Consider the following 15,598-nt stretch of genomic DNA (forward strand, 5'->3'; position numbering starts at 1 on the left):
ACCAAATGGAAAAAATGGCACTGCAGCGCATCCACGAACTTTGGAGTGTCCTCATCCATACATAATGTATGTATGTGTGTGTGTGTGTGTGTCTCTTGTGTTTACTTAAGTGCTGTGAGAACTAGTATGTTTGTGCACTATGAAATCATTTCATCAATCATTTGAAATTAAAACAAAAAGAAGCAAAAGGTTGCATATGTACTATATGTGCAAAACAAATGATCTAAATGTAAGAGTTTAAAAATGTTGTCTAAATGCAGAAGTTAAAGGCTTCAGCACTGCCATGACATGCAGGAACTCAAACTGCTGTGGTGATACTTTTAGTACATTTCCGTTTAGGTTTCTATTTTTACGAAGCAAAGCAGAGATGTGGAGCTTGCAAAACCTGCTGTTCACCATCTGCGGTAAGTTGTTTAGATGAGTAAATACATAAACAGACCAAAGGTAGATTTAGATTAAATATAAACATCTGTTTTTGCAGTAACGGGCAGAATACCACACCTTGTCCATCGTGTATACAGCACTAGCATTGCTACTGTGAATGCTAACATGACAAATTAAACAGTGAAATATGTGTAATACTTTCTTTGCAGTTGCTCTGAGGTGTTTGATCAATGCAGTAGGGGTGATCCATGTGACTGGATACCTGGAGAGTGAGGTTAATGTCTCCTGCTCCTATGATGCGGGTTACGAGTCTTATGAGAAGTATCTGTGTAAGAACAACTGTGGCAACAGTGATGTTCTTATTACAACATCAAAACCAGTGGAAAAAAAGTACAGGATCCATGATGACAAAACAGCACGAATCTTCACAACGACCATCTCTGATCTTCATTCTGTGGATGCTGGGAAATACTGGTGTGGGGTGACCAGAACAGGAAAAGATATCTACACTGAAGTCGAGCTTAAATTAGTACAAGGTAAATAAAGTCTTCTCCAAACAGCAACACACACAGTCACACACACACAAACAAACACTTTATAATTGGTTCAGCTGTATTCGGGGTTTTTTTAAGATCTCAATCAGCAAGCTGTTCTGTGGCTGTAACACATTTACTGATGCCGTCTGCATTTTCAACAGACAGCTGCTGTGACACTGTGACCAAAATTGAAAGTTATGAGGGATTCTCTGAGTCTGTCAGTTGTCTGTACGAGTCTCAGTACCAGAACAGCCTGAAGTACATCTGCATAGGAAATCGGCCCTCCACATGTCTGCAGCAGGCACTGATCACCTCTGACACCAAACAAAATGGACGATTCAGACTTGATGATGAAAAAATGTCAAGAAAATTTACAGTGACCATTAACAGTTTAACCAAAAACGATTTAGGATCATACCTCTGTGGTGTCCAAAGAAACTCTGACCTGGATGTTTTCTCTGCTGTTGAGCTGGAAGTCAAAGGTGAGAGGTCATTATAATAGCTCATTACACCAACCAAAAGAAAACAGCTTCTTCTAAAAAATGTCTTTAAGAAAGTTTAATATTTTTTGAAACGCAAATAGTTTTTTTTTCCATCTGACAGAGTGGTGCTGTGTCAAGTCAACTAAAATAAATGGTACTGTAGGACATCCACTAGTTTTGCAGTGTCCTTATCCTCCACAACATCGGGATAACAGGAAGTTCCTCTGCAAGGGAGAGCACCGCAACAGCTGCAAAGACATAACCAGTCAAAGCAGGTTTAAACTTGAAGGTAATGGTTCTTCCAGCTCTTTCTCTGTGGCGATCACAAAGTTGGAAGAAGCAGATGCTGGGACATACTGGTGTGGGTCAGACTCACAGTGGAGAGTTGGAAACTACACCAGGATTCAGCTTTCAGTTGGTGAGATGAATGTGTCTTGTGTACATGAAAATAAAATGGTTAGAGCTGTAAGTTACACCCTTTTCTCAGCCTATCGCATCAATGTTTCATGTCATTGTGTCATCTGCATTGTGATGACTGAGTACACATGTAAAAATAGGACTGTTGAAAACCTCATTTACCACTGCTTACTTACATTTTTGGTGGCTTCAATATAGACACAGCCTCTTCCAGCCTCGCAGAGCTAATAGATGTTAAAGGAAATAATCATACGATGAACTAATTATTATTATTCTAACAAAATATTCTTTTTTCTCATGAAATATTACTATATATATATATATTACTATATTACTATATTACTATATTACTATATATATATATATATATATATATATATATATATATATATATATATATATATATATATATATATATATATATATATATGAGAAAGACAGGCACTGCAACAGCTGACATGACCAGTCAAAGCAGATTCACACTACAAGATAATGTTTCTTCCTGCTCTTTCTCTGTGATGTTCACAAGTAGTCACTAATGAACACGTTTAGATGAAAATAAAAATAAATAGTTGTAAGTTATGTCCTTTTTTTCAGTCCACATAGACTGTGGATGGTGGTTTAGTTATTTGTGGTGAAGCAGTACAGAAAACTGCATACCCAATTTTTCACACGAAGCACTGAAGAAAGCAGAACTAAAGGGTTGTGCAGTGTTGCTGGCCTCCCAGAAGTCATATTTAGCTATAATACTAAAATACCATTTGAAGTTTTTGATCTTTATTTGTAAATTATATAATCCTGTCTGCTGAAACAAGACTTCTGTACAGCCACTTTAGTGCAATTTCTGATTGTGTACTTTGTGATGTGTGTTATATTTTGTAACTTTGTATTATTTTGTTTAATATAGTTATAGTTAAAGTTCTTACTGTCTTGAAACAACTGTGACCACATAATTTCTTCTAAGATTAATACAATATTGTGATTCTGCTTCTTGTATTAAAATAAAGTCGCTAATGGCAGTAAAAGTATTGTTCTCCAACAGTCTTTCTCCAGCACACCAGCACTGTACCTTCCACAGTCGAAATGCCTGGAAAAACTTCATCACAAATTACCGGTAAACCTGTTAAAGATGTCTTTCAGTATGAACTGCTGTTGATTAATATGTACCTACTCCAAAAGTAATGTTTAATTTTTGGAATGGAGTGAATGTAAGTCATTCAAAATGATCCCAAGAGTCAAAAACAATGTAGGTGAGCACACCAGAAATAAAATAATTATGATAAAATGTAAAATATTAATAAAAAGAAAATATGAGCCCACAGTTCTGCATGTATGTACTTGAAAGTCTAATGATTCTGTTTTGTTTCCTGCTTTTCAGATGCAGGACAGTATGTGGGTTACACTGTTCCTCCCCTGCTGCTGCTACTGATGTGCGTCTTTGCAGTTATAGTTTATAAGTGCAAACATCAGAAAGCAAAAGGTATATTTTGGATTCACTGGCATGCAAAAATGTACTCAAATGTGCATCTGTAAAGAGCATAACCATGTTTTACGCTTTGTGTTTTCAGAAGATGAAACTGTCATGAACAGAAATGCACAGAACGAAGACGCTTTAGAGGAAGTGATGCGTGTGGCAGAAAATAAAGTAAGAAAACTAAAGTTCAAAGACTTAATCGTGTGCTGTATTTATAACAAGCCTTATTATAGCAAACTGGGCAACACAACTAACTGTACATATTATTTATTAGTACAATTTGTACTTTTCTCTTACATTTTACTGTTTTTAATTTTTACTTTCTTTATTTTTATCACTGTTTTTTTGTCATCAACAATTTTTATTTATTTCATTTTAAACTTCAATAACAGAACTTAAGGATAACTACATACACTACATTTATTTTTATCACTGTTATTCCAAACAACGTCCATAACATCATCATGTGTTGTTCATTGTTTGAATAGATTTATGAAAGTCAAGACGTTGTGATATACTCAAATAAGGAGACGTCCGAACTGCAGAGTGCCGGTAATGACTGTGAAGATTTAGGTGAAGATGAACCAGACTTAGAGAATGTCACAACTGAAGAAATCTACTGTAATGGGAATTTCCATAATGCCAATTGAAGATAAACAGTGTGTGCGTTTGAGGTCAGTCTTTGGCTCTCACCTGTATGGAGATCATCCTGTTTAATTTGTCTTTAACATTAGCAGTTACACAGCTAATCTTAATGTACCATAATCCAGGATTCTCACTCTCTCACTGAAAACATTGGGATTTTTGTTTAACCATGACAAAGAGCTGCTATTTATACATATATAGCTTCACGTCTTACTCATTTGCTATTACCCTTTCTTTCATTTTTATTGCTTAGTGTTAGCAACATAATCTACAGAGATTTTCCAAAACTGTGGGAAACCTCAAATGCAAATGACTAACATCAATGTAACGTAAATAAATCTGCAAATTAAAATAAAATTTTGGTCATTCTTGTCTGTTTTTGCCCCATTTAAACATAAACAGTCACATTGTCAAGTCCAGTTATTTTTATGATACGTTTATATTTGTTGCAATTAAACATTTCTTACAAAGGCAGTTAATTGATATGATTTTACAGATAAAAGGAAATACAGTGTTTATTCTAATTCCATACATTGGATGGAACCATCCGATGTATGTAACAGTGTAGCAGTTTTCACCCATGACGTACTTACATCGATATAAATAAATAAGCATATCTATGAAAATATTTCAACAGTGGAACTTTAGTGTAATCTGTCATGCAAATCTTGGATTTATAATTAGTTTTAGTCTTTTTTACTATTTATATTCTTTATCCTGCTACTGTAACATAATAATTTTCCTTGTTAAATCAATCAAGGGTATTACAGTTTTTTCTGAATGCTTAAACCCTAACTGTGATTCTTATAGCACATTTTCTAAAACTATTAATACTTATAGCAAAACCACTCACTGAGTTTGCAAAACTAAAAGCACAAACACTGCTTTGCACTCAGTTTGCCATTTTGTAACACACACTTTGCAAACCTGTAGCTACAATCCACTGCACAGCACTCTTTTTGCAGAACTGTAAACACAACTCACTGCTTTACACTCAATTTCCAAATGATCAACGCACTCCTAGCAAAACTACACACATTTATGGCCATTATTTACACTATTTTGCCAACTGTCTGGCACACTGTCACATGTGAAAACTTTTTTATATAATTAGTTCACTTTGCAATCAGCCCAAGCACTATAATACAGGTAAGCTCTGTGTGTGGAGTACAATGGAGGGAGCTGGAAGAGTGAGAAGTAGAGGAGGCCGAGGAAGAGGACGTGGAGGTGAAGAAGTAGGAAAAAGAGGACGACAAGGACAAGGAGGAGCAAGAGGAGGATGAGGAGGGAGGAGAGGAGGACGAGGAGGGGGGAGAGGAAGGGTAAGAAGAGTAAGACATAGAATTGCTGATGACATCAGAGCTACAATAGTGGACCATGTAATCAACCGTGGAATGACCCTGAGGGAAGCTGGCCAACGGGTCCAGCCTAACTCGCGCCGCTACACTGTAGCAAGCATCATAAGGACATTTTGAAATGAGAATCGGTTAGTGCAGTCACTTTGCACTAAGATTTGTAGCACTGCCATATGCTAATGAGAAACACAACAATACCATAGATGTAAAAATACTGAAATTGTTACTTTACAGAATTGCTAGACGACCAGATGCTGGGGGCAGAGGAAGCATGTTCACTGCAGACCAAGAAACCCATAAAGTCAATATGGCGATTGCAAATAATCCTATACTTGGAAATAAACACTTGTGTTTGTTTTGATGTGTGTGAATAAACACCAGTACTTGAAGTTAACTGACATAGCCTACCTTCTGCACAGAGAAAGCAAAAGCCAGATGTGTTTTTTATTCATACCATCAGTGTGCAGTTGGCGCATTGTGTGCTTAGTAGATGATGGCTTGTGTGTACTGTTTGATACGGAAACACCAATTTTACGAAGGTGTGAAGAGTTAATCTAGCTGTGTTCGCTTTTGCAAGAGAACTACAATGTTTTGATAATTGGGTGACAGGTTTTCTTATTTGTGTGTAGAGTTTTGCAAAAATAGCCAATAGTTACAAAAAATGTGCTCAAGCAATCAGAAAAAACTGTAACGTTAAAAGCCCTGCTTATGTGAAGGCTGTGCAAACTTCTTTCACCACTAGGTGGCATATGTCAGCTACTTTTTGGAGAAAATGTATCTGAATATCAGGAACAGGACCACACCTCCACACATGCTCCATATGGGTCTCTGTCTATAAATGACCCCCTCCCAGCACTACAAGCTGTTCATTCTTTTTAAATTCATTCACTTATCATTAGTTCATGGGGATCTGCCCGGCTTGAGTCACCACTGCAGCCTCAACTCTGCTCAAGCCATCTGCTACTAGAAATGCTGTCAACCTAAAATTTAGGGTCTGGTCCCTGCTAGTGAAACAAATGTTAAAATGCCTTTGAAGGAAAGGCCAGAGGTGGCATAAGTACAGACATTCTGCATTTAAGTAGAAATACAGGTACTAGTCTTTAGAATACTCCAGTAAAGGTTGAAGCACTGATTCAACTGATTCAAGTATAAGTGAAAAGTACAAGCTCTGAAATGTACTCAAAGTAAGAAAGTAAAAAGTTGTTCTTTAGAGGACGTTTCTACCAGCTATGTTTGTACAAACCCGATGAACTTTGTGCTATATTAAAATAATAAAGACAGTAAAATGTTATTACATCAATAAAATTCGAAGTTTTAAGGGAATTTGGGGTAAAGGAAGTGAAACTGTAAATGTTCCATTGGTGACCCTTCCAGTAAATCCGCCCAGCATTAAGGCAATGAACCTTTTAACTAAGGCTGACAAACAAGAAATGGTGACAGAGAAAACTGAGAAACAACAATAGCAACAGTGAGAAGGAGCCACCCTACTTGTGACCAGCCAAAAATTGCACAGTCAGAACGATGGTTCCCCCATTCACTTCTTTAATTTTTTAGCAAAGATGTTTACCAGACTTAAGTTATTGACTTTGTTCTAACACCTGTTTTTGAGGCCGCAAAGTTCTGTAGAGTCAAGGTGGAAAACTGAGGAGCAGGGAAAGAGAAAACCGGCAAAGCAGCATGCCACCGGCAGTCTGTCCAGGTTCTGCCACAAGCCATTAAAACAAATGCCCCGTGTTCATACAGGGTTAAATGGTGGAACAGGGAACTCTAGTTCTTGTCCGGTCAAAGTTTTTTCCCTGCGTCAGGAAGATGGGATGGCTCGTCAGATGATTTGAAGAAGAGTTTGGTAGCTGAAAAGTGATGGGTCTTTTGAATGTCACAATTGTTGGTATTTTTAATATCATGATCAATATTGTAGTTTTATTTATTGATTGGTGTTATGTGTTCAGTTTGGTACATTTTGAAAGTGTTAAGGTTTATATGGCAGCATGGACAAAGCAAGTCTGGGGGCCAGCTAGGACACAAGTGGCACGGGACCTGCTAGCACGGTCTCTCGCAGCTCGGACATATAGGCTCAGGTGGTGTTGCATCCTCACGCCCAGGTGCTGACATGGAACTGGAGGCAGTGGTGAAAACCCATGCAGGGATGTTAACTGGTGATAGTCACAGTTTAACTTGGGCAGCTTCCTCCTGCTTCCTATAACAAAACATTGTCACATTATTTTGTGCAATATAAGCAAACTTGTCATTGTAGAGCACGTGGAGCTGATCAGTGTCTTTACGGCTCTCTCTCCTTCTCTTTTACCAAACCCAACTTTCCATTGAGCCAGTGGTATCAGAAGGAAAATGTCAACTTGTGATTTATGTCACAGAAAAAACTGAGGTTCAAGCCAAACAGTTGTAAATATTTTGAATCTGCATGGTTCCAACCATCTGTTCTCTTCTGATGATCCAATTCAGGGTGTGTCTGTGTCTGTGTGTGGCAATTTAGAATCACCAGTTCACCTAACCTAAATTGCATGTCTCTGACCTGTGGGAGGAAGCCAGAGTACCCAAAGAATACTCATGAGGACACAGGGTGAACAGGAAAACTTCACACAGAAAGGCCCCTGTCAGATAACAAGGGCCTTCTTCCTGTGAGGTAACAGTGCTAACCACTGTGCCACGATGCTGCCCTGAGCTTCATATGGCTTGCACGTTTATCTTAAGATTATATGGTCACTTATATTTTTTCATATCCTCTGCCTACATTGTGTCCACACAATAAACTCTTTGGCATTGTACAAGAAATTGTCATAGCAATGCTCGTGGCGTATGTGGTGAGATCCTGTTAGCACACTAATGCTTGTAAGTGGGCAAAGAAAGTCACTTGTCGTGCTCAAGAGAAATGCAGAAAAAGGAGTTTCACATTTGCAGTTTATGCAGATACATAGGTGTCAATAACATCTGATAGCAATGTGAAATATGCTGATTCAAAAAAATTGTTAATAAAGTTTATTTTTAAAGAAGGCCTGTACCACAATGCAGGATTATGGCTCATACAGGTAACTTTGGTGTTACATGGGTTTTGTATTGCCATGGTAACTAATGCTCAAAGCCTTTTAAGCAAATCCTGTATACTATGCAAATCTGGGCCAATTTTAATGCAATGAAAAATTTCTGAATATTGATCAATCCTTCCTGCTTTCTCATATTAGATTGTAGTGCCTCTATGTGACAGGATAACAAACCCCTGCGTTAAATTTAACAACTGAATTAAAAATACATTTTCAGATTAAACCTCAGACATGATGCACACACTCAGTTAATCAGAGAAAAACCTTTTCTTCCTTACCGGCTTAACAATTTTCACATAAAAAAAGAGCAAAGAGTATAAAAGAACGTGACCTAAATGCAGAAGTTAAAGGTTTTGGCATTGCCATGACATTCAGGAAATCAAACTGTGGGTGTGACATTTTCAGAATATTTCTTGTCAGGTTTCTATTTCTACAAAGCAAAGCAAAGATGGGGATCCTTCAGAACCTGCTATTCACCATCTGCAGTAAGTTGTTTAAATGAGTAGATAGTAAACAGATGAAGACCAAACGTAGATGTAGATTAATCTGTAAATATGTTTCGGTAGTGCAGAGCAGAACACAATGCCTTCTGTTGATCTCAGCCCTTTGTTTATGCAGCAGTAACAATGCTATTATAAATGTTGATGTGACAAAATAAACAATATTTTTTTTATACTGTCTTTTCTTTGCAGTTGCTCTGAGATGTGTGACCAGTGCAGAAGAGGTGATCCATGTGACTGGATATGTGGGGAGTATGGTTAACGTTTCCTGCTCCTATGATGAAGGTTACGAGTCTTATGAGAAGTATCTGTGTAAGAACGACTGTGGCAACAGTGATGTTCTTATTACAACATCGGAATCAAGGAAAAACAAATACAGGATCCATGATGACAAAACAGCACGAATCTTCACAACAACCATCTCTGATCTTCATTATACGGATGCTGGGAAATACTGGTGTGGAGTGACCAGAAATGGGAAAGATATCTACACTGAAGTCAAGCTGAAGTTAGGTGAATAAAATAATTCTTCTCAAAATGTAGTTATTTGAATTCAAGTCAAATTCATATGTAAGAGACATTTGTGACTGTAAAGGGTAAAAGGTGACAACAGATAAAATGTAACTGGCAAAGGATTATTTCTTTTTTCTGTTGTAAATATGACCTGATAATACTGATGCGATTGATGGTTCAGTTTGGTTGATTTTTTTCTTAACATCACATACAGAAAATCTTGTTGCAATAAATAAATATAATCATCATATCTGTTCTGTGGCTGTAACACATTTTCTGATGCCGTCCGCATTTTTGACAGACAGCTGCTGTGACACTGTGACCAAAATTGAAAGTTATGAGGGTTACTCTGAGTCCATCGTTTGTCTGTTCGAGTCTCAGTACCAGAACAGCCTGAAGTACATCTGCAGAGGAAATCGGCCCTCCACATGTCTGCAGCAGGCACTGATCACCTCTGACACCAAACAAAATGGACGATTCAGACTTGACGATGACAAAGTGTCTGGAACATTCACAGTAAACATTAGCAGTTTGACTCATAATGATTCAGGGTCATACCTCTGTGGTGTTCAAAGAAACTCTGACCTGGATGTTTTCTCTGCTGTTGAGCTGAAGGTCAAAGGTGAGAGGTTATAATAATATTTAATTAAATAAGCTGAAAGGAAACACTTTCCTCTAAAAGAGTCTTTAATAAATTTGAATATTTTTCTCTTTCACTCTCCACAGAGTGGTGCTGTGTCAAGTCAATTAAAATAAAAGGTACTGTTGGACAGCCTCTAGCTTTGCAGTGTCCTTATCCTCCACAACATCGGGACAAAGGGAAGTTCCTCTGCAAGGGAGAGCAGCTCAACAGCTGCAAAGACATAACCAGTCAAAGCAGGTTCAAACTTGAAGGTAATGGTTCTTTCAGCTCTTTCTCTGTGGTGATCACAAAGTTGGAAGAAGCAGATGCTGGGACATACTGGTGTGGGTCAGACTCAGAGAGGATGCCTGGAAACTACACCAAGATTCAGCTTTCAGTTGGTGAGATGAACACATTTAAATGAAAATAAAATTAACAGAATTACATCTTTTTTTCATTCCACATTAACTGTTTAAACATAGTCTGTGTATGCTGGTTCAATTGTTTGTGGTGTGAATTATTAGAAAACTGCCAACTAAACTGGAGGACTTCGATTGATTTTCTTCTTTTTTGTTTTGTTTTGTTTGTTTGTTTGTTTGTTTGTTTGTTTTGACTGCCCTTTTTGTTACTTTCCACTGTCTTGGTTGTATGTTTTGTTTTGTTTTGGGGTTTTTTGTTTGCTTGTTTGCTTCCCCCCTTTCTTGATGACAAAACTGTAAAAAGAAAGCGACGTCAGCTTATGGGGCGATTTGTAATTGTTATTTGTGCTTCACAATAAAAATATTTGAAGAGAATTTAAAAAAACAAATAACAAAAAAAACCTGCCAACTCAGTGTTTCATGTGAAGCTGGCTTCTTGCTGGCATCAGTAGAGACACAGCCTCCCAGAAGTCCTATTTAGCCATATTATTGAAATATCAATGCCTAATGTGGCAGTAACAAGCAATGTGACAACCAACCCCGGTCTATTGTACATAAAAATACGTAAACATTATGTAAAAATGATTTAAAAAATAAAAATAAAAACAGGATCACTTTTATATGTAAAATACATTATGAAACACGGGGGTAATTTGTGAAAAGTGTCAGATTGACCCCAAAATAACTGCAGCTCTACGGTTCTGAAGGGGATGGCTGTCAGGACACTGAAACTATTTATACAATTGAAATAAGATTGATGTATTAAAATAACGTTGCTAAGAGTATTTTTCTCCAACAGTCTTTCTCCAGCACACCAGCACTCTACCTTCTGCAGTGGAAACGCTTGGAAAAACATCAACACAAATTCCCAGTAATTCTATTAAAAGTACAGTATATACAATATGTATCTTTCAGTGTGTACTTCTGACGGTCAGTGTTGTGAGTTATGGTTATTTTTTGGAAAGTAGTGAATGTAAGTCATACCAAAATGATCCCGAGTGTCACAACTGCTGTGGGTTTGCGCACTAGTAAACCACAAAAAGTGTCCCTGAAAGTGTGAATGTTTCAGGATGTTTATATTTTTACTCCTTTCTGTTTTTTCTTTCTGCTTTTCAGATGCAAGACACTATGTGGTTTACACTGTTCCTCCCCTGCTGCTGCTACTGATGTGTGTTTTTGCGGTTATAGTTCATAAGTGCAAACATCAGAAAGTAAAAGGTATATTTTGCATTCACAGGCATGCAAAAATGTACTTTAATGTCCATGGAAAAAGAGGATAACCATGTTTTATGCTTTGTGTTTTCAGAAGATGAAGTTGTCATGAACAAAAATGCACAGAACGAAGACGCTTTAGAGGAAGTGACAGATGCAGCAAAAAAATAACGTAAGAAAACTAAAGTCCAAAACCTTAAGAGTGTCCTCTATTTATAACAAGCCTTATTATAAACAAATGGAATAACGCAACAAATTTATTTTATTGTTAGCTGCGATCAGTGCAGTACTGTGCAAAAGTCTTGAGCCACCCCGCAATTTCTGTGTATTTTGCTTCCCGAGTATCCAGAATTTTGTCATTTTTTAAAGTTCTCCAATATTTTTCTTCGAACACTGGCTGCTTACTTATTTTCAGTCCGGTTTTTGTGCCTGAGTATTTCAAGAAGAAGAACCTTTTGCTAAGCCACCTTGACCCATTTGCTGCTTAAAAGGCCTCACAAAACATTTTTTTATGTTTAAGCCAAGAACTTACAATGAATTTCAATGTTCAACACAAACGTATTATAAAATGATGAAGTAATAAAATTTCTAATCGTCATCATTACTATCACATCATAGTATTATGTAATGTATTTGTAACCATTATTGAATACAATGAATCAGAAGCAGGCAATAACTGTTAACATTTATCACGGATAGTGATTGGATTATAATAAACTAAAATTGGAGGAACTGTATGAGCGAGAGGTGTTCAAAATGTTGGATTACTGTGTGTCAGTTAATGCACACACAGATACACCACACAAACTTTTATTATAATTCCGCTGAAGTCTTCATATTGAGTGTGCATAGATGTGGTTTTACTGTTGTATTCACTTCTGACAAGACAATAATCTTAATTTTACAGTGGTGCTAACGTAGGAAAGATATGAACAACACATGATGATGTGTTGTTCATTGGTCTCTGAATAGATCTATGGAAATCAAGAAGTTGTGATGTGTAAGGAGGAGACGTCCAGACAACAGAGATGAACCAAACTATGAAAACAGAAGAAATCTACCTGAATAAAAATGTCCATGAAGCCAATAACAGATAAACAGAACATGCATTTGGGGTCAAACAGTGGATCTCACCTGTATAGAGATTATCCTGTTTAATTTTCTTTAATGCCAAGAAATCTTAGAATAATCAGCTTTCTCACGGACTCACTGAACACTTGGCAGTGTGTGTGAAATAACTGCTTTTTATGCATATATAGCTTCACTTCTTACTTTTTTGCTGTTGTCTCTATTCTCATGTTTATTGCTTAGTGTTAACAAAATGATCTGCACTGATTTTCTCAAACTGTGAAAAGCCTCAAATGTCAAATGTAAACATGAGTGTCAAGTGAATAAATCAGCAAAGAAAAATGAAACTTGTTTGTTTTGCCCTATTTTACCATAAACTGCCACATTTTCAGAGTCTGTGATTTCCAGGTAATTGACTTGAGACAGAGCAAGTAAAAATTACTTCCTTGTGACTGTCAGCAAAACAAAAGAGATGGTCGTTGACTTCAGGATGGAAAAAACAGCGACTAAAGCCACTACAGGTACTTGCACGGTTACCTGAACAGTAATACTGTGTAAAACAAGGGGATAATCCCAACTCTGCTTTCTAATGAAACTCTACTTCTCCGTCTTACAGTTATATTATCAACCTATTACCCGGGGCAACTGTGCTCACTAGCCGACTGTACAGGTTGTCAAGACCTGAAAGAGAAGTAATGGAAAAGTACATTAGTGATTCCCTTGCTGCTGAAATCATCTTTGTCCATCTTGGATTAAACCTGCCCAGTAAAAGTTACCCTAGAACATGAACATGCTGGAAGACATGGAAAACACTGTGAATGTTTTCCATGTCTCCCAGCTAAAACCTGTCCTGACCACTCCGTTGGCTCCTGACCTTTTATTACATGTATAAGAGGCCCTGACCTGACTTTTCCTTATGCTCAGATTTTGGCTGGAAACTTCTCTCACACGGAATGGTGAGCTGGCCTTGTGCGGAATGAGCCAGAGGATTGGAAATTTTTTGGAGTGTGTGGAAAGCCTTTGATGAGATTGTGCTGTTACTACTGTTTTGACCCTTTTGGAGTACTGTCTATTTCCCTGTAAATAGATGCATTGCCTTTGACTTGGAGTCCTGTGTTTGAATCCTGCTTGCACCTTGGTCCCTTGACATTTGGATAATGTAACTTTTTCCACTTTCTCACGATAATATCCCCAATATGTGCCTGTAGTACATGAACTTTTTTTTCTTTATTTTGGTGCTGTATCACAAAAATGTTTTATTTCCTTGTGGGATCAATAACGTATCACAAGATATCACCACTTTAAAAGTACTGACTATCTGAAGTGTGTGAGTACTTCTTTCACCACTAAGTGGCACAAGTGATCCATTTAAAAAATTTTAAACCGCTTTTATTGGAAGACCAACTAATAATGCCCACTGCCCTCTGTGATGATAGTTTAAGCTTTCCTACTGTGTGTGTAATATTATAACAATAGTTCATTTTAAGTTTCTGTTTTCATCCATCCATTCGCTTCCGCTTCTCCTTTTCAGGGTCGCGGGGGGTGCTGGAGCCTATCCCAGCTGTCATAGGGCGAGAGGCGGGGTACACCCTGGACAGGTCGCCAGTCTGTCGCAGGGCCAACACACAGAGACAGACAACCATTCACACTCACATTCACTCGCACATTCTCACCCAGTGACAATTTGGATTATCCAATTAACCTATCCCCACAAGCTGCATGTCTTTGGACGGTGGGAGGAAGCCGGAGTAAACACGGGGAGAACATGCAAACTCCACACAGAAAGACCCCGGCCTGATGGTGGAATTGAACTCAGGACCTTCTTGCTGTCCGGTAACAGTGCTAACCACCGTGCCACCGTGCTGCCTAAGTTTCTGTTTTGATGAACAGAAACCAAGATGTGGAGACTTCCTGCTGATCACACTCTGCAAGAAGTTGTTCAAATGGCTTAACAAAGTAGAGAAGAAGAGAGTTGAAAATGAAAAATAAATGTAGATTACGTACATAAATCTATGTGTTTTAGAAGAAAAGAACAGAAAAAAGCTCCTTCGCCTATGATCACGGTTATGAGTCTTGCATAGAGAAGTATCTATGCAAATGATTGTGATGACAAGTATGCTTGTAATGCAGTATCGTAATCAAAGGGACGGACACAAGCCTTCACAGTATTTTTTATTGCTTAGAATTAATTATCTGTACTGAAATTGTGCAAAACCACAAATTAACTTAAATTAAAGTAGCAACATAAGTATAAAGTGAGCAAAGTAGCAAAACCAAATTCTGAGCACACCTTCTGTTTGACGAAGAGAAGAAGAATTGAAGAAGAAGAAGAATTGTGACTCTAAACACTGCGACCTCACTCCTATGTAGTAATTTTTTAAGTTTCTGGGATATTCAGTCCCAGTGCCAGCTAGCTTATCCACCACTAAAACATCCACTCAGTCCATCATGTCAACACAGCAACCAGCACCTTAGCTGTCTGAGCTTGAGCCAGTGGGTCCGGTTCCACCAGGATGTGTTGGACCCAAAGGAGTCAGCACCTGGTTTTCCTAGGCACCTAGAACCAGCACTCAAGGCTTCCGTGTTGCAGGAGGCCAAGTCTCTTTGATGGCAGGCTTTGAAGGCTTTCTCTTTTGCCAGCCATCTCTGTCACTGGCCTCCAAATCTACTTTGTCTCTCCCACTGGCCTCGTGGCTGGCCTCCAGACTTCCTTTGTCTGCAGCTACTGGTCTCACCCCTGAGTTTTACACTGTGGCCTGGGCAGCCTCTTCTAGTTGCCGCGCTGGCCTCCTGAACATTTTGTATGGTAGAACTGAGTATTTCTTGCTTTTTTATTGTGCTTCAAACCTGTGTCTTGTTTTATGGCCAAGGAGAGCTCCAGGACAGTTTTTTTTTTTTTTGTTTGGTTTCTGGAC

General features: G+C 38.0%; 2 protein-coding genes across 3 annotated transcripts; both read left to right on the forward strand.

Moving 5' to 3' along the window:
* Position 1: 1 nt before the first annotated feature.
* On the forward strand, positions 2–4,284 carry LOC118454142 (polymeric immunoglobulin receptor-like). Of its 2 annotated transcripts, XM_035907674.2 has the most exons (9): positions 2–66; positions 340–404; positions 594–920; positions 1,082–1,402; positions 1,524–1,820; positions 2,862–2,933; positions 3,198–3,299; positions 3,388–3,464; positions 3,782–4,284. In XM_035907674.2, coding segments are annotated over exons 1-9 (1,425 nt in total). In that variant the 5' UTR covers positions 2–64; the 3' UTR covers positions 3,944–4,284. The 2 variants fall into 2 exon arrangements, with proteins under 2 accessions (XP_035763567.2, XP_087698077.1); XM_087841951.1 differs by lacking the exon at positions 2–66 and having other exon boundaries at positions 284–404.
* A 4,513-nt stretch (positions 4,285–8,797) lies between these two features.
* LOC118454153 (polymeric immunoglobulin receptor-like) lies at positions 8,798–12,647 on the forward strand. Its single transcript, XM_087841952.1, is given in 8 exon segments — positions 8,798–8,834; positions 9,042–9,366; positions 9,662–9,984; positions 10,089–10,385; positions 11,203–11,289; positions 11,520–11,621; positions 11,710–11,801; positions 12,588–12,647. Coding segments are annotated over 8 exon segments (1,323 nt in total).
* Positions 12,648–15,598: the final 2,951 nt, after the last annotated feature.

This window comes from Neolamprologus brichardi, chromosome 6, assembly GCF_056152115.1.
Source record: "Neolamprologus brichardi isolate AB-2024 chromosome 6, ASM5615211v1, whole genome shotgun sequence".
NCBI lineage: Eukaryota > Metazoa > Chordata > Actinopteri > Cichliformes > Cichlidae > Neolamprologus > Neolamprologus brichardi.